The 19,200-nt window shown below is 38.6% G+C and overlaps 1 protein-coding gene across 4 annotated transcripts; it reads right to left on the minus strand.

The window, feature by feature from the left end:
* Positions 1-209: 209 nt before the first annotated feature.
* Positions 210-9,531, minus strand: LOC130733460 (uncharacterized). Of its 4 annotated transcripts, XM_057585645.1 has the most exons (7): positions 9,123-9,531; positions 4,387-4,704; positions 3,477-3,574; positions 2,943-3,388; positions 2,263-2,448; positions 894-1,001; positions 210-595 (listed from the first exon to the last, which is right to left on the minus strand). In XM_057585645.1, exons 3-7 carry the CDS (start codon positions 3,550-3,552, stop codon positions 344-346), a joined length of 1,068 nt encoding a protein of 355 aa, XP_057441628.1. In that variant the 5' UTR covers positions 3,553-3,574; positions 4,387-4,704; positions 9,123-9,531; the 3' UTR covers positions 210-343. The 4 variants fall into 4 exon arrangements, with proteins under 4 accessions (XP_057441628.1, XP_057441624.1, XP_057441623.1 ...); XM_057585641.1 differs by lacking the exon at positions 4,387-4,704; XM_057585640.1 differs by lacking the exon at positions 4,387-4,704 and having other exon boundaries at positions 3,477-3,577.
* Between the last annotated feature and the right edge of the window lie 9,669 nt (positions 9,532-19,200).

Raw genomic sequence — 19,200 nt, forward strand, 5'->3', positions numbered from 1 at the left:
ATCTACTTTAAAAAGTCAATAAAACAGCTTAAATAATTGTAAGAATGTCTTACCATACCCTTTAAAGTGAGTCTCTCACTTTACAACTTAGAAGAACAGGCAGGGATGGAAAAATGGTGCGTTTTTGGAGTTCATGTTTATTGCAGAACTATCAATTGTCATTAGCCCGGATTTTTCAAGCTAAACGTCTTTCATAAGTAAATTTGATATTGTTGGCCAAGAATAAAAGTAAATTTGACATTTACCTTGAATTAAATTTCTCGCATGGATAAAATATACAAAAATAAGAATATTTAAATATTTAAATTTCATGTTAAAACAATTGAACTAATATTTTTCCTATTTATAAAGGTGCTTCCAAATCCGAAAACAAATTCTTCAGTTCTACTATTTCATCATTTCTCCAATCATCTTTCCAAGCTTGATCTTCAGAGGGTGGGTGTTGTAGGGTCTGTCCATCTGGGAGCTCAAAGGACGCATTACAATAAAGCTTTAGAGCAGGATTATTTTTTAATAGATAATGTATGCATTTTGATGCTGTTTCTTGTACATGTGAAGCTACTTCTCGCTTGACAAATGATAGTAGAAAGTCCACCTGAATCCAAAATCCAAATGATACAAAAAAAATAAAAATTGAGAAAGCATTCAAATAAATATTACGCTTAAATGCACTTTTAGTTCTGGTTGAATGAGCAATTCTAGTCTCCCTTGATTTTTGTTTGAATGGAGTTCCCCCATTTTATTCATTCAACAATATGATTTTACCATTAACTTGTCATCCAATTAAATTAATAATGTTAGTGAGAAACGATCTTCCAGTTGAAGGTAACATAGACCACCTTGGGCAAATGTTCACACAATCTTTCAAATAGGAGAATAAAAATGGCTCGTACCTCATTGGAGGCTAGAACTGTAGAAACAGAAGCCAGTTTTGAAAGTGAGAATAGCATAGCTACCAAAAGATCTTCATTTGAAGAATTTAATATCAACTGTAGACCTATCTGCACCCAATCAATGATCACATAAGATAAGAAAATACAGATAATTTCAAGAAAGAAACAGACAACAAAGACAGTTAAAAGTTTACATAAGTTGAACCCTATAACAATCGTTATGCTATTTTACACCAATGTTAAATCTGAAAACTAGTCGTAAGAACACATATTGAGGAGTAGGGAACTAGCTAATGGGATGGAAAAAATATGGAAGGTATACACTAGAAGAAACAAAAAGGACAGTGGGTAGTTAAGAGGGAAGACACACAACTAGGGGAATAGAGCATTCAGGTAGCAAAATTCTTTATACCTAGTACGCTTTGGTGTGAAAGGGGTGACCCTTTGAAGGAGTTACACTCCTGGTTTCATAATCAGTCATAACAACAGTCACTCTTTCTTTGTCTCTTTCTCTCAAAACTTACTTTTTTTCTGAGGTCTATCGATTTGGTTCGACCTGCTAGATTCTAAAGAGGGAGCAATGGAATCTCGCATGGAAGCATTGGAGGAATCGGTGGAGATGTTGAAGAAAGTAACTTGGGATCAAGGTTCCCAATTAGCTAAGATAAAGACACGGCAAGAGGTGCTTGATGAAACTAAAAACATGGAGATCCTCCTGGGAAAGCTGCACAGAAACAAGGGCCATATGAGGAGGAAGGAACCAGCAAACAGCCAAATTTTGAAGGATCGAAGATAAGTGAAGAACGTGTGGAACAGCCAAATCCTGAAGGATCGAAGATAAACGAAGAACATGTAGAAGGTAAACGTTTGACGTGAAGGATGACGAAATCCATTCATGGAGAAAGAAGCTGGAGTCCCGAGGGAGATATAACTCGCTTTTATCAGCATGGACAGAGTGGCTTTGCATTAGTTTCGTTTCCTGGGGTAGATGGGTCCAGAACTATCGTGGGAGAACTTCACAGCAGCAATAACTCAGATTTGGGGGAAGAAGCATGGGAAATTTACATGAGCATGCTTCTACCTTATGACAAGGAGGCACCATTGAAGATTATATGCAAGAGTTCAAAGTCTTGGCTCAAGCAATTGCACTCCCAGATAACCAGTTACTTGATTTTTCCTTGGGTGGGTTAAAACCAGAAATAAGATTACCAGCTTCTTTCTAAATGGTCACACAAAATGCTCCAAAACAAGAACAGCCAGAAAGTCACGAAATGAAGTGCATAATATGATAATAATATATATCAATAGAAAATTTATGTCAAAGAAAAATAAGTGTAGTAATCTCACAGACTAAAATATGGTAAAATACCTTGTATGCTTTACTCGCCACTGAATCTGAGCACTTAAATTTTGCAAAAACTCGTACGGCAGCCAACTTTATAGGCAAAGATACTGCAGGTGTATTCACCATGTTAAACAGCATCTCCAATGTAATACATGCGAAATCATCTGATATCTCACAGAAGCATCCAGCAGCAAATAATGATGCTATTACCTGTAAAAAACCGACCCAATATAACATAAAAAAGTATATACAAGGAAGTTTGACTAAAATAATAAGAGCTCAAAAGAAAAGACAACTAGGGGAATGCCACAATGTAATCAAACTACATTATAATGTGAAAAAAGCAATACATTGTCCAATAATTGTCAATTCACCCAAGTATAATCTCACACATAATGATGTGTTTGGGTAAATAGCTTAGTTAAGTGTTTAAGGTAAGCTATATTCATAAGTTTACCAAACACGTGCATAAGTGCTTATGCTACGAGATAACCTCAAATAAGCTCTTTCAAATGCAGCCTAAATTTAGTATGCAGTTTTCGGTTGCCATACAATTGCAGAGTTTACACAAGGAAAAAATGACTAGGTGCTAAAGTATCAGAATGATATATTCACATATAATACTCCATAAATGACAGATGTTAATTATGAAATTAGAATTGGATCACCAGAACCACAGCAACAGTAAATTACACTTATGTTACCTCACAATCATGAGTTGAAACGAGGCTGGAAAGTATCAAGTATCGTATTTGAGCGTTGTCATTGGCAAAATCAGCCCAGCAACCAAACAGAACCAAAGCCAGTGCCTTGCACTCTGAATCTCCATTTTGAAAGACAGATTTCACTCTCTTCAACATCTCCAAGTGGTTAGCTACTCTGGCCTTTGATAGCAAGCCCTTACACTGCTTGTGTTTCCCATTATCACGGTGCTTTCGTTCAAACAAGAAAACCCTGACAATAGAAAGCCTGATTTCTTTGTCACCTCCTCTAAAGGCATCAGCAAGGCGTAAGAGGATGGCATTGGCAAACAACCTATCTTCTCCTGGAACAAGGCCAAATATGGCATTGGAATCAATACCAGACTCGAACTCTCTACTCCATAGCTGAAGGTGGGGCCCCAATTTCAATATGGTTTTGACAGGTACACCTGATGAAAGATGAGACTCAGTGAAAACACAGACATAAAAAAAAACATAAGAAATGAATAAGAAATAAGAAAGAAATGGCTATGTGACCTGGTTTACTAGAACGGAGGCCCTTCTCAAGTTGGATGCTCCATTCCATGGCACAAGCAGCACAAGTTGGTTCCATGGTAGATTCCTTATGCCTAGAACTGCTGGCAAGAGATAATTGAGCTCAATGATTTAAGCAGACCCAACTTTACAATTAATTAAAGGCTCAATACATTAGAAGGCTCCTGTAATTGTAAAGAGAATCAGTTCCAGGGCCTGTAAAATTTTCGCATCAAATTTGATCCCTAAGAATTTTTTTTAATTCAATTAAGGCCAAATGCTGCCAGGCGGTAATGTGGCTTCAATTTTAACCTACTCAGCTTTTCCATGTGGCATTTTAATTTTTTTTTAATTGAAAATTTTTAAAACTTAATTTTTTAATTCCAACTCATATATTAAAGCCTAAATTAAAAATAAAACTTTATAAAATCTTAATACAAAACCTAAACTTTTAGGGATTAAAAAATAGGGGAATAAGAACAAGAGAGAGGACCAGTAACTAATTCACTGCATTCAGATTTATCACGAACCCAGTATTGAAATGGATATATATACCAGTAATCATAAAAGATGGGGAAAAAATAGAACTTGCGAGGTTATTGCACATGGGAAAGTACATGGTTGGCGAGTAACACTATCAGAACAGTGAAATCGCTACTTGCTAGTTCATTTTCTTTGAAAAATGGGGAAAAATCTTCACTGGGCTCTATGCTTGTTTGTTCACTTTGTACACAGGGGAAGAAAACCCCTCCATATCCCAGACAGCACAATCAAGCTTATAAGCCATAACAGTGTGCTCCATAATCCACAAATTGAACCGAATCAGCAACGTAATTTGGAGTCAGTTACAGTAACCCTAACATGGAATCGAAGAATTGAAACAAAAAAATTGAAGTGAATTTTGAGATCGAACCTCGAGAGAACGGTGAGAGTGAGGAAGGGTTTTTTGGACAAAATAAACAAAGGGGGTAAATTGATGGCGACAAAATCCCCAAGCACCACCACTGAACCTCCTCTGTCTTCCTCCGCCGGAACACCTCCACCACCTCTTCCTCCTCCTCCTCTTCGCCAACCACAGCCAGCGAAACCCGATGCCCCACCGTCAGAACCCAACCCCTCCGCCACTCCAGACCCTAACGTAATCCTGGTCCCCAGCCACTCCAGATGGTTCTCATGGGATTCAATTCACCAATGCGAGGTTCGTCACCTCCCTGAGTTCTTCGATTCTGCTCTGTCATGAAACAGAAGCTTATTCTTCAATTTGGGGAATTAGGGTTTCCAATTCCAAACTCAAACACTCAAATAAATGGTAAAGTTACAATTTTTTTTCTACTTTTCACAAATCTAAGGCAAAAGAAACATAACCCAACAATTAGATTGACTTTTTTTCTTCCTAATTTTCTAAGAAACCCAGAAGAAATCACGGATGATGATATGGGTTCATAGATGATGAGAAACAGAGGCAGTGGACTGTGGTGGGAAGGGGATAGAGAGAGGGAGAGAAGGAATGGCTGTGATTACTTTCAGAAGATTAGGTTTTAATTAGGGATTGTTTATAATTAGATTATGTTAGATTAGTTTATTAGTTAGATTATTAGATTGTTTAGTTAAAGGATTATTGGATTAGGTTTTTATTAAGTTTTTTTAAAAAAAATTCTGATTAAATAATTGAGTTGGAATTAAAAATTATTTTTTTTTTTAAATTAAAAAAAATTATAAAAGCCACGTGTAATTGATAACTAGGATAAAATTGAGGTTTGATAGCATTTGACCTTAATTGAATTAAAAAAAAATTCTTAGGGACCCAATTTGATGCGAAAATTTTACAGGCCCTGGAACTGATTCCCTTTACAATTTCAGGGGTCTTCTGATGTATTAAGCCTTAATTAAAACTTAAAAGCGCTCCACAAGCTCCCTAATAGATTCATTGCTTCGTCTCAATACATAGAAAACTGAATATGTAGCATACCACCCAAGGTTGACAGAACCACGATGTAGAACGGAGACGAGGTGCAGAATCGTAAAAATCGTGTAAACGTAACGTAACATGGATGCTACGACTCTACGAATATATATTAATTCATATATATGCATACAAAATACCATAACATAAATAGAAAAGAAAAACTTTAAATAATAACAAGCACCTTAATAGACTTGCATAATCCATAATCCATCATATATAAAGTACTAAAAAAACCAAAATAAAGTTTTACATCCCAATGTACCCAATGAAAGATTTACATCCCCAATGTACCAAAAGAAAGCTTTACATCCAAACAGTGGCGGAGCCAGGACTTTTAGAGAGCCTGGGCAAGATTAAGTCGCCTAACTACCCCACATCTAGTTTACATTGTGGTTGCGGTGACAGATATTGCGGTGTTTCAACGTAAATAGTTTGTTGTAATAACAAATATGTCTCATTCTCAATTGAACACTCAACTCAAATATATAGTTAACAGATTCAAAATTAATATCACCTTAATTTTATCAATATTAAATATATTAGCAGACTTTATATATATAACTTCCTCTTGTAAAAAAATTGATTATTAGGTGCTAGAAAATAAAGGAAAAATGGTTATCTGAAATCAAGGTCCTAATGGTGTAAGTAATCAGGGGAGGGGATACGTTATGGTGGTGAGAGTGCTAGGTGGCTCAGGGACTAGTGATTCAATTTCAGAAGCTTTGAAAAAGTTGAGAAAAATGTCACATGATAAGCTATGGTTTGTTTGGATGGGTCACGCTTGTGTTAGAGTTTGAGGTTTTTTCTTTCTCCTTCTATGCTCTTCTCTTTCTCTCCTCATTTCAATTTCAATCTCAAGTCAAGTAAGTGTTTGGGGGCATTGGAACTGAATCAGAAGATGACGATCACCGTGCAATCAACGCTCGGAAGCTATGGGTATTTGGAGAAATCTCTAGTGAAAGAAACTTCACACCAGCCCCAAATACAAGTAGCCACTCTCCTCATCTCAAGGTGCAAGAGTTGTGCTCTCTGGCCTCTCACCTCTGCTACTGCTACTGTTATTCTACTCCAATAATTCATTCACAGACTCACTCACCCACTCACCCTGACCCACCGCCTCGCTCCCTCAGGCCTCACCCACAGCGACACAACACAATCCTCTTCCCTCACAATCGATCAACATAGGACACTCTTTACAATTTTGCCCTTTCTTTCTTCTTCTTTTTTTCCCCAAGACCTTACCTGGTCCAAAGAAATAAATTTTTTTTTCCTCAGAGCCTGGGCAAAGGCCCAGGCAAGCCAGGCGGTAAATCCGCCCCTGCATCCAAAGTACCAAAATAAAGCTTTACATAATAATTACGCAGACATAGTTGGTAACCTAAATCTGATGCCAATTAGGCATATGATGGACATTAATCTCTTTGAAATGTTTTTTTTTTGCAAGAAAAACTTGAAGTTCATTTCATACTCCGCAATAGAACTTCAAAATTACAAGATACTGCTATAATGGTTGAACCCTCTGAACGACTCTAATAGCAATGGCTGACCACGGCGGAGGTTACAGTAGCTTGATTTGTGTTTCCTGGAGGAATTGCCTTCAAAACGCACACGCGGTGTTTGATTTATGTCGTCTGTGTTTACTCTTGGGGCTTCAGTTTCATTCTTCCAGACTCTCTTTTCCTGGATGCTACTATGCATTCTCAGGCAGAAACTCGTTAACCCAGCTGTTTCAATGCGATTGAGGCCTAAGAGGACTTGTTCTGGAGTCGAGTGTTTGTGAGGCTTTCACATACAAAGATTTTCTCATCTTTGTGAGTGTTTTCCCCCAATTTTTTATTCACCATGTCCAAGTTTAAAAAACAACCTGCAAGTAGAAGGCTAAGGCCTCAACCCTTGCCTGAGTTCAAGATGGGGAGAAAATTGCTGGTGATTTACGACGACCCTCATGCAACTGAATCATCTGATGATGAGTATCAGTCAGTGCCAACTGAGAAGAAGAAGCTGGGGAAAATCAAAAGATGCATCACTGAGATTCCGCTTCCTCCTCTTGTTCCTGTCATCTCTGGCTCTGCTGAAACTAGCTCCTTTGCTGAGAAGAGAATCAACATGAGCAGCAAAAATGTTGAGGGTCACAACAAGAAGAGGGTTTCAACCCAGAACCCTTCAACAAGTAGGCAACCCTCTTGCAAACTCAGAGGTGTTCGACTTAGGAAGTCTGGGAAATGGGGTGCAGAGATTCATAGCACGTTCTTGAAAGGTGGTCGTTCTTGGTTAGGCACTTACAACACTGCTGAAGAGGCTTCCCAAGCCTATGAGTCCACGAGGCTCGAAATTGAAGCCATGACAAAGGCTCGGGTTCCCAACAATGGATCCTCTGATAAGGGTCCTGCTTCAAACTCTTCCTCTGCTGATGCTACAGTGGCTGAAGGTTCTGCATCAGAGAAACCTTCTGCTGAGGCCAATGATATGGTTGCTGAATTGGCTGGTCTAGAAATACCAGACTTGAGTCTTCTGAACTTGCCTCCGACACCACCTGCTGCTGCCGCTGTTGTTCCAATTGGCTCTAAGCCAAACCCTGTGCTTGATATTGATTTCTTAGCTGATTATGCAGGACAGGGCTTTGATGATGATACCAACCTTGGTGGTGGCCTGGAGGATATCCCAATTTTCGGGGTTGATAACAATGAGCCTAGTCAGCTTCTTGATTTCAATTTTGGTGATTTTGATTCTGATGGGTTTGCTGGTTGATTGAGGAACCCCTCCATATACCCTGCGCCTACAGTTTTGCAGCTATTACATAGGAATAAAGATCAAGAGTAATACATTGTAATTATAAGTTTAAGTTATGTTGCTTCTATTGTACTAGTTTTGTGAGATTTCAGGAACTGCAAAACCAGTTCCTGAGTGAGTAGTGGCGAGTTTATATTTATTTTGTTTTTGTTGAGAGTTGTTAATGTTATACTCTGCCTTTATCAATAAAAAAAACTTCAAAGTTCAAACCCCCCACTTGAACACTTGAACTTTATTCTTATAACGTGAAGCTTTGTCTTCAGATATTGCTTTTCGCCTAATAAACCATGTTCTGATGTTCATGTTTGTAAATATTTCTAAAATTGATTCTCAAGCTAGAATTAGGTAAGTTTCTGTGAGTAGCTTTTAGATTTCAAAATTGATTCTGATGAAAGTAAAGTTGATCTAAACATGCTACATGTAGTAGATTTACAATTTGCTCTTATAAGATAGATAACTTTAGTTTTGATATTTTACTGCACAATGTGTAAATTTGTTAATCCAAACTTAGAATTGATAGATTTTACAGAAGCTCATGCTGCAAAATTCAAAATTCAAATGAATAGAGAGTAACATAGGAGAATTCAAACAGAAACTCAAAGAAACAAAAACATAGTAAGATAGAGAGTGATTATCATATATGAATACAGAAGCTCATGCTGCAAAATTCAAATGCATATTTTGACCAGAAATTGAATTCAAATGCTGTAAACGTGTAACTGATTCAGGTTCAGCAATGTTGACTCAGTTGAAACGAAACGAAGTTCTCATTCTCATTCACATTCTAACAAAATGGAAACGAAATTGAAAGAGGAACTGGTAAACGAACTTCTATTTCTCAATCTGACCTAGCTGAGGATCTAATACGAGAGAGAAAGAGAGAGAGAGCTTACCAGAAGTTGAACGACATAGTTCGATTGAAGCAGAATGAGACGTGAGTCAGTGCGATTGAAGCAGGTGCGGTTGAAGCAAAGAGAGGAAGATTCAGTGCGATTGAAGCAGCTGCGATTGAAGCAAAGAGAGGAAGATTCAGTGCGATTGAAGCAGCTGCGATTGAAGCAAAGAGAGGAAGATTCAGTGCGATTGAAGCAGGTTCGATTGAAGCACGAACAGAGCTTTGTCGAGGAGGATTCGATCGCGCAGAGAGAGCTTCACGACCCAGAGGAAGCAGATTTGATCAGAGAATCCATTTTCGCGCAGAGAGAGCTTAACGAGAGAGCTTCGATCAGGGGAAGGGGAAGACGATTTTCACGGCGCAGAGAAGAGATAGGGTTTTGTCTTTTTTTTTCATGTCAAAGGTTTTTAACTTAAATCATTGAAATTAACTCTTTTCTCTTTTCTTCAAATAACATTAGATAGAAATTACAAGATTCCGCAACAGTTATAATCTCGTAGAAAAAGAAAAGTGTAGAAAAACGTTCTCTTTGACCTTAGGGTACACTTATTGGGGCGTTGCTGATGGATGATGTTATTGTTTAACAACCAGAGCTACGTATTTTAGAATTGTTCTCTAATGTCATCTATGGCAACGCTTTTCCGTCCGTAGCAAGGAGAGCTGTTGCCGTAGACCCAAAATGTTGTAGTGTGCCATATGCAAAAACTGTGATAGAAAAGGTCGACACAAGTGTATATTAACAACTGTTTGATATATTAATTTTTAAAAAATGAATGGTTCAGATCATTTGAAGGTGATCGACTGATCAGTTAAACTACAGTCCTCTAAAGTTGATCCTTTGACCTCTAATCTTTAGGGTAAATGATTAAAATTTGCAAACTAGTCCTCAAGTGATTCAAGCTCAGGTTGTTTGTTCTAATTAAACAGAGTTAAGGGGATGATAGCTTCCCTCCGCTAGGGCTCTTATGTTTTCTTCGATAGCATGGTTTCCATTAATTTGCATTGCATCTTTGACGTGGTCAATGAATGCAATTTGTAGATTAGTGCAACAAAGAACAATCATGTGAAGAACATCAATTTCATTTCTTTGAGATAATGGCTTTTTTAGTTTGTGCAAATGAGCATTTGTTCCACTGAGTTTTTCCTATGTGATAACATCTATCACTTACGCCCTAACATTAATAACTACATAAAAACCAATTTGTAACACAACTAAGCAACTTTTCAAAGTACGGTTCCTCAAGAATTTTCACATAGAGAATCTCTTTTATTCAAAGGACAATGTGTTGGGAATATTAGGAAGGAAGACTGCGCCGTGGACGAACCACTGCCTTGAAAGCAAAATTTCGGCAGACCTCCGGTGCAATCTATTGCCGGGTTTGCTCCCCAAGGTTAACACAGTCGCATGTAAGGTATTGTGCACTCAAAACCTACACATTCTGGAGTCTCTACAACAATGCTCAGAATCAGAAATGAAAAAGAAAGGCTCGATCATGAAGAAAGGCTCGATCATGATCATATGTTTAAACTCTTTCTTACAATATGGCCGTATATCTTGTACCATAATCCTACAAAGCATTTCCTTCCAATAGCTTTATATATAAAATGATAGTTTTAAAACCATTGAACACTTAGTAACGTAGCCAAGGAGTAACGTAGCCAAGGAGGTTAAAAGGATATCAATGGCCATTAACACAAAGATTTCTAACGTTGGAGAAACACAAAACCGTTAGTAAAAATCATTTAAATGTCATTATTCTATCAATCCCCCACTAATAGTAAGTAAATGATTTTTAAGAGTTCTGAGCAAAGAAAGTTAATTTTTTTTTGCTTAAGTGTTAATGTCCAAAGGATTGAATTAACACGTAGTGAAGTGAGGCAACAACTTTTGTCAAAAAAGTGAACGAATCTTGAACTAGTTTGACTTGGTTGGAACCCCCACTGCACACACCATAACTTTAAAATATAGAGACTCCGCGATAGAATATTAAAGCCATTTTCCGAACCTTGGGATACATGTGAGTGTTTTAGAAAGATTTCTCAAGTCTTTCATAGACAGCGGCTTTTACCATCTCCACTCACATATTTATTCACATAGATTTCAAATGTGTCTTATAAGCATTTAAGTGCATCTCACATAGCACTTTCGCAGCTGTGAATAAACTTTATTTATAATCTATTTCAAAATATATCAAGTGCGTCTCAAAAGCACTTTATCACATAGATATAACAGGTGCTTCTCAATAGCAGATCGAAGATCCCTATGTATCTCTTCAAACACATCAAGTGTATCTCAAAAAGACTTTATCACAGACACATCCAGTGCGTCTCAAAAGCACTTTGTCTTTATACATCAAGTGCGTCTCAATAACACTTTGTCATGATGCATCTAGTGCGTCTCAATAGCACCACCACAAATGGCTATGTATCTTTATAATTATATCAAGTGCGTCTCTAAAGCACTTTATCTCGAATACATCAAGTGCGTCTCAATAGCACCACCAAAATTGGCTATGTATTTCTTTTAAAAACCATCAAGTGCATCTAAAAAGCACTTTATAATAGATACATTAGATGCATCTCAAAAGAACTGTCGTGGTTAGCTATGTGTCTATAAAAAATAGCATTACCTCTCGTCATAAGGATGAAAATGTAATGCATACGAGTAATCATACGGCTTAGTTTGACCAACAAATGGGTATCCACCATATTTTCCTCTTTGTCAGGGCTTAAGGTTCATCCTCCTCGACTTATCCAAGACAACTTTCTTGTCAATCCTTTAGCAAGACGATCAACAAGACTTCGTTCACTTCTGACATACTCAAAGAAAACCAAACGATTTTTAATCAATTTCTTAACAACAAAAATCTGACATGTAATCATACTCTCTATTGTAAGTATTGTTGCTAGTAACTCAAATTGCTTCTTGTGAACCACAAACACAAGCACGAATATATCATTCATAAAACTGAAGATCTCTAGATTCAAAAATAATATCATCTTCAATCTCAAAAATTTATAGGCAACACCATCATGAGCATAACCAATACAACAATATACCTTACCTCCAAAATTCTTTAAGATATGGTATTTCTACTTTCGTCAAATACCCCCACAGTTTAATGAATTTTAAGTATGAGAAAACCATTGTACACAGTGGCGGACCTTCGAAAATTCTAGAATTTTTTTTAAAAATGTATACTGGTTAAAAAATTATTCAATATATCATATATATAAATAAAAGGAGCGTTCCTAAACACAAGTTCTACGATGGTCTAGTGGTTGTGACTTGTGAACTTTATCTATGACTACCTTGTGGGAGGTTCGATTCCTACCTTTTGTCAGTTTTGTAATTTTTTTACATTTTCCCCTTCCTGCATTTCTTTCCTTTTTTTTGAGGGTCGCATTTCTTTCCTTATCATTGAATTTAATAGTAAATTTTATATTATTAATTACTAGTACATCTATGAAACAATCACAAAATAAATTTCGATGATATTTTTTTTCTTTTCACAAACAAATGAGAATTTGAAGTATAAAAATTTAGAATATATATATTATATGTATGTATCAATAAAAATAATATACAAACCTCAAATTTTTCTCATGAAACAAATCATTAAAGAAAAAAATCAATTTAAAAATAAAATATTTAATTTATGTATTGAAATCTTATTTGAGCTCCCCCAAACTTTTTCTCCAAGTTCCGCCACTGATTGTACACTCCTTAGTGAATTTTCACAAATTTTATTAGAAACTATATTAGGAATATAATAAACATTCAAAATAGTTTTCATTCACATATTATCATACATGTCAGAACTGAGCAATATGACATCAATCAAATTTTTTTTATTATTGGGAAAAAAAGGCATAAAGAATATAGATACTTATCTTTTAAGCGATTTGCCTCTCTTTTCCTAACTTTTTTTAGCAGTAGCATCATCGCCATCGGCACGAACAAAATTTTGCTTTCAAATTGTTGGAAATATTAGGAAGGAAGACTGCGCCGTGGACGAACCACTGCCTTGAAAGCAAAATTCCGGCAGACCTCCGGTGCAATCTATTGTCGGGTTTGCTCCTCAAGGTTAACACAGTCGCATGTAAGGTATTGTGCACTCAGAACCTACACATGATGGAGTCTCTACAACAATGCTCAGAATGAGAAGGGTGAAGGTATGAAAAACGGTAGAAAGGGGGGGTTTGAATAACGTTTTCAAGATAAAGCTTCCACCTTAAAGATTTTGACAAATCTTTCGAGAACTTAAGTGCTAAAGATAAGAGATAGAAAAGCACACAAGGATTTTATCCTGGTTCACTTGATAAATCACTCAAGCTACTCCAGTCCACCCGTTAAGGTGATTTCTTCCTTCTTAGAATGAAGGCAATCCACTAATCAGGTAAGAGTTACAACTGCACTTGAAACCTACAAGTGACTAACAATTACACTGACTTAGCTCACACTAAGATTCACTCTCTTAGTCTTCTCTAGGATCCGATCAACCTTGATCTCCTAAAGGAACTAAACAAACTGTTTATCAAAGAATTGTTTACAAGAGATTTGCTTCTAAAAAGCTAATAGTAAACTCAATGAATTTCAGATGAAAGAAAGCTTAGAAGAATTTGAATTTGTCTTGCGCGTATGTGAATGCTTCTAGCCGCTTCTTTCAGTCTTCAGCCTCTTTATATACTCCAAGGATTAGGGTTGAGCGTTGCATGGGAAATGCTACCGTTGGAGGGCAGTTCTGGAAAATCCAGCTTCTGCTGTGTTGGAGACTGTTAGGTAGGTCGTCAGGAAGGTACAGTTGCTTTTGTACTTGGATAGCGACTTGACCTTTAAACCTAGGAGACTTCTGATCAGGAGAAAGCTTCATGTTGGAACTTGTGAAGCCGGTTGATCAGAGTCAGAGGGAAAGCCCAGATCCTCTGACCATTGTTTCTTCTGATTCTGAACTCAGAGGGAAGTACATGGTCTTCAGAGTATCTTGCTTCTGGACATCAGAATTTCACTAATCAGCTTCTGGATCTTCAGAGTCTTCTACACCATCAGAATATCTGAGCCTTCAGTGTTTCTTGGTTATCAGACTTTCTGGATCTTCAGAACTTCTAGTGACTGAGTCCACATCAGAGTTTGTATAACTTCAGAACTTCTGAAGCTTTTCCACTGTTCATACTGAACATGGTGAATGCGAAAGCGTTGCTTGGGTCGCTCTTTATACACAGTGCTTCTGATTTGTGTGAGATTGAGTTGAGGTCAGAGCCTGTAAATAGCACACTCAAAAAAACACGTTAGAGTACCACAATTGTTCATATCAAAAGGTTAACTTGTAATCATCAAAACATAGAGTTGTACTACTAGATCAAAACTTGATCTTACAATCTCCCCCTTTTTGATGATGACAAAACTAAGATTTTTGATGAACAATTCTTAACATTAAACTGAATTCACTCAGAGTTTAGAGATATAGAATAAGACTTATCCTGATGTGAATAGTTTATCTTGCTCATTCTGAATTCAAGTCACTGCTTGATTCTGAGCTTAGCTCCCCCTGAATCTAATACTTGATGAAAACATTAGTAAAGTCTAGATTCTGAGCTAAATGATATAAGAGTTCAGAGTGAAAAACTTATGACATAGATGAAAATAGAGTAATCAGAGCGCATAAGTAATTAGAGTCACGGACAAGGTATCAGAGTCTTGGGTATCAGAGTCAAATTAGAATCACTTCAGAAGAAGTGAAATGTATTCCTTGTATTTGCCCAGTGACACATCTATGGTCATAAAGGTGGAACTCTTAAAGTCTCCAAAAGAAAAATAAATCACACTAACACATCTTACACATCAAAAAATGGGTTTACTCCCCCTTTTTGTCATAAGCAAAAAGCTTGGGGTGTGAAAAACTTAGCTTGAAGTACAAGGTACTCCCCCTTAGAGAAGGTCTAAGTTTAAAGAAAATGAAAACGATGCATGAATCAGAGTTAGGCGAAATAAATAGAAGAGTTAATGCAAGATAAGAACGTTTACCACCGGCCAAGGGAGTAAAGAGGAGGGTCAGTTACCAAGAACTTAACCTCGAGAAACTGTAGGAGCATTAACTTTCAGAGAGAAAGTGAAGCCTATATAAAGCGTTGGAGAGAGAGGTAAGCTTCACAACTCGAGCAATTTTCAGTAAAAAAATGGCATCATACATCGTAGCACTAGAAGAGCTGAGAAAGAAGGCCTTTGAGGAGGACTTGTTCCTTAACATTAGGCATCCAGAGGGTACAAAGACCATCTCAGAGCTAACACGGACACTGCTGGAGGAGGACCTGCGTCCAGAGTTGAAGAGAGACTTGAGGGAATTTCTTGCCTTCGTGGAGGAGGTGCAAGAACTCAGCCAGCTTGAACTAAAGCTGCTGGAAGAAAAAGAGATTTTGGAAAAGAAGCTCAAGACTTCAGAAGAAATTCTGGAGAGGGATGAGCAGATCATCAATCTCAACAACATCCAGTATGCACTGGAGCGTCTGGAGAAGGAGAGGTCAGAGCAGCGCCAGGAATGCAGAAGAATGAGGAGGGATCCTCCATTCTAGGATTTTAGGAAAAAGAAAGAAAATGTATGATGTAAAAGCGTTTATGATGAATAATATTAAAAAATAATTTGCAAACATAATGTCAGATAGATATATATATATGCATAGATAATCACAAACGAACAAAGTAAAGATTAACAAGAAAGAGCTAGAGGTTAACGAAATAAAACATAGATAAAGGAAAAGAAATCAAAACGAAGAGATCCTAAAGCTAGGGTTTATCAGATCGACGCAGAAGTTCCATCATCATTTGCTTCATTTCAATCAGCAGAGACTCATGAGTGTCAAGACGTTGTTCCACAATGTCGAGTCTGGACGAGTTTGGCTGGGTAGAACTAGAAGGAACATTCTGAGCAGCATGAGGAGCTGGAGTGGAAGCAGAAGCAGCAGGAGTAAAAACTACGGGTGCAAGTGCTTGGCATCTAAGAGCTTCAGCCTCAGCTTCAAGTCGTTCTGTCTCTAATCTGGCTTGTTCAGCTTGAGCTGCTGCTTGACGTGCAGCTTCTTCTGCTTGTTCTTTCTTTCTTTTGGCTTCTTCAATAGCTTCAAGTAGCTTATGTCTCTGTTCTTGTTCATGAAGAGCCACCCTTCTAGCAAACCTTTGCTTTGCAGCCTCGATCCTCTGACTTCCCTTTGCATGCAGGAGCTGCATCATAACTGGAACTTGAGCCACTAGCCAAGTGCTCAGATTGTTCCACTCTTCAGCCACATGTTCATCATTCTCGCTTAGGTCAGTCTGACCTTGCACATTGCGTAGCATCAATGAGGCTTCATGATAGAAAATATTGATGCACTCAGAGAGAGATGTGGGTCGGAGGTGAGTGTAAGGAATTATAGAGAGGTTGGTTTCAGGAGAGGCTGGGTGATTGCTGCTGTGAGCTTCAGAGGCACCTTGTGGAGAGCCAATGTTAAACATTTGAGCATTTGGTTCAGAGGTTCCAAGGTGAGGTTCTGAAGTTTCAACCAGAGGATGGGGTGATCTAACTGAGGATTGGTTAGACACAGATTGTTCTGGTTCAGGTTCTGGTTGAACAGGCTCTTGTTGGTCAGGGGCAGGGTGAGCTTGTTGAGCCAAAGGGTCTGCCTCATGTAAAGGATTGGCCAAGATAGGTTCATCTGGGTCAACTAGACGTTCAGGTCTAGGGCCAGGATATCTCCTAGGGCTTGGACAAGTGAGATAATATTCTTCTAAGGTAGACACCTTTTCTTTTCTAACTTCCATGAATTTTCGAAGGGATTCAGAGTTGTTGGAAGGAGAAGAATCAGCAACATTTGTTGGGAAGGATACAGGTGTAAGGTCTGTGGAAGAGTCTGTATCCGTGGTTCTGGGAGCCAGACGTTCTGATGCTCTTGGGACAGAGTGATCAGAGGTTCTGGGTCCAGGTTCTGTTTGGTTAGGCTCTGGTTGCTCATGAATGATGGGTTCAGAAGTTAATGGGTTGTACGGGATGGTAATGGGAGAGGTTGGTTCATCTGGCCTAGAGGGTTGGTTCTGGAGCAAATTCCAGAGAGGTGCTTCAGTAGGAGAAGGTTGAAAAAATGAAGACCTTGGGGAATGTGGTGGAAAGGTGGTTTGTGCAGCTGGTTGGGACTCAGGAATAGGAGTGAGTGGATTTGAAGATTGTTTGAGCATGGCTGATATGGGGAGTGCATCAAATAAATTCAAATCATCATCAGAAGCAACTGCAGACTTACTTGATTGTGCTGATGATCTTGTCACTCTGGCAGGAGTTTCAATCCTTCTGATCACTTCAGCAGCTGGTTCCACCCGAGTAGGCTTCACCACAATTCTGACCTGCTTCTTCTTCTTCTTAGGAGAAGGAGGACCATCCTCATTATCACCATCATCACCATCATCGGGCTTGCTGGTTTCATCATGTTTTCTCTTGGATTGACCAGTCTTCTTCTTTTTGGTCAGAGGGACATCTGATTCCTCAGAAGATTCTTCTAGGATCATCTTCCTCTGAACTTTCTTCTTGATAGGAGAAGGAAACTCTGGAGCTGGCGGCAGTCTGCTGAAGAATTCATCGAGATCAATTTCATAGCCTTGAGCCCTTAGGTCTTCAACATAGCACCTAGTGGCTTCAGGATTGTCTGCCTGTGTCCACAGAGGGTAGTCATTCAGAGGCACCCTTCTACTTCTGATCTCAGAAGAAGTGTCTTCATGGGCAGGAGCAATCTTCTTCTTGACTAGGCCCATTTTCTTTAGAGAATTCGCAGTGAAGACATCACTGACAATGGTGGTCAGATCCTCTGTGCATCCAGCATTTACCAGATCTTGAATGAGGCCACTCTCAATGAAGAGATCAGACAACAGTCTCCCAAAGGGAATATACTTGATTGCTGACTTGATGGAGGCAGTGGTACGAGACTTCCGGATACACTCCTTCAAGTAGGAGAACAGGAAGTAGGGAAGGCAGATCTTCTTCTTGTCTTGGATGAAGAACAACATCGCCTTCTGGTTGAAGTTGATGTAGTCTGGGGAACTGCCCTTTGGTCTCTGGTTTATGCAGTGGAGCAAAATCTTGTGCCAGATCCTGAGCTTGGGATGAAGGTCCATCACTTTGTAATTAGTCTTGCCCGGTTTGTAATTGGTGTACAGGGCCTTGTTGGTCTCATCCTTCGTCTTGGGTTTCAGCTTCGATTCAGTGAATTGGAAACGATACCCAAGAGCAGTTTCTGCACCCAGCAGGTTCACGAAAGACTTCTCTGTAATGATGATCTTTCTTCCAAGAATGTGAGATACCACCTGAGTATCATCGCAGTCGGCGTGCTTCCAGAATTCCTTGATCAGTTTGTCATACACCGGTCCTCGAAGCCTGTTGAAGTAATTTCCCCAACCTTGAACTTGGACTTCAGGACGAAGATCATACCCATTTGTAGCAAGGTTGTCGAGGTCGAATCTCCATTCTGCCAGTACTTGAAGTTCCTCAGGAGCATATACGCAGTGAACGGCACAGCCCCGTTCTGCAATCGGAATAATCTGCTCTTGAGCTTGACCTTGATCTTGATTCGGATTCTCAGGACCCCTTTGACCTGTTGCTAGACCAACTACCATATGAGGGAACTGGGTTGCATCTGCAGTAGCTCTTCTGGTTTGACTCACCATTTTTGGAGCGGTTGAAGGTTTAGGTAGAAGATGAAGGTTGAAAGATGAAGAGAGATCGAGAGAGAAATCGAGGATAAGCGGTTTTGAAATAGCAAGAGAGAGAGAGAGTAAAAACCGAAAGTGAAGGAGATCGTGTGTGTATAGTGGGTTTTGACAAATAACCGTTGTTGATTCAAAAAGCAATTTAAAATCAACGGTTGAAAATTAAAGATAGATAGTAACAGTAAATACACATATCACACACAGGAGAGAAGCACATCTACACGCAACATGACAGACTGTCACACGGGCACAAGGAACTATGCATCAGAAATACTGACACACGTGTTGCTGTCTCAGCTTCAGAGTCAGTACCAATGGGTACACACACTCTGATTGAGTTACCTTCTGGACTAGA

This window comes from Lotus japonicus, chromosome 1, assembly GCF_012489685.1.
Source record: "Lotus japonicus ecotype B-129 chromosome 1, LjGifu_v1.2".
NCBI lineage: Eukaryota > Viridiplantae > Streptophyta > Magnoliopsida > Fabales > Fabaceae > Lotus > Lotus japonicus.

Coding starts and splice junctions, on each gene's coding strand:
- LOC130733460 (XM_057585640.1), bottom strand. Junction 1,002..2,262: donor TGGCGAGTAAAGCATACAAG/GTATTTTACCAT, acceptor GATTGGGTGCAG/ATAGGTCTACAGTTGATATT. Junction 596..893: donor CAGTTCTAGCCTCCAATGAG/GTACGAGCCATT, acceptor TTTTGGATTCAG/GTGGACTTTCTACTATCATT.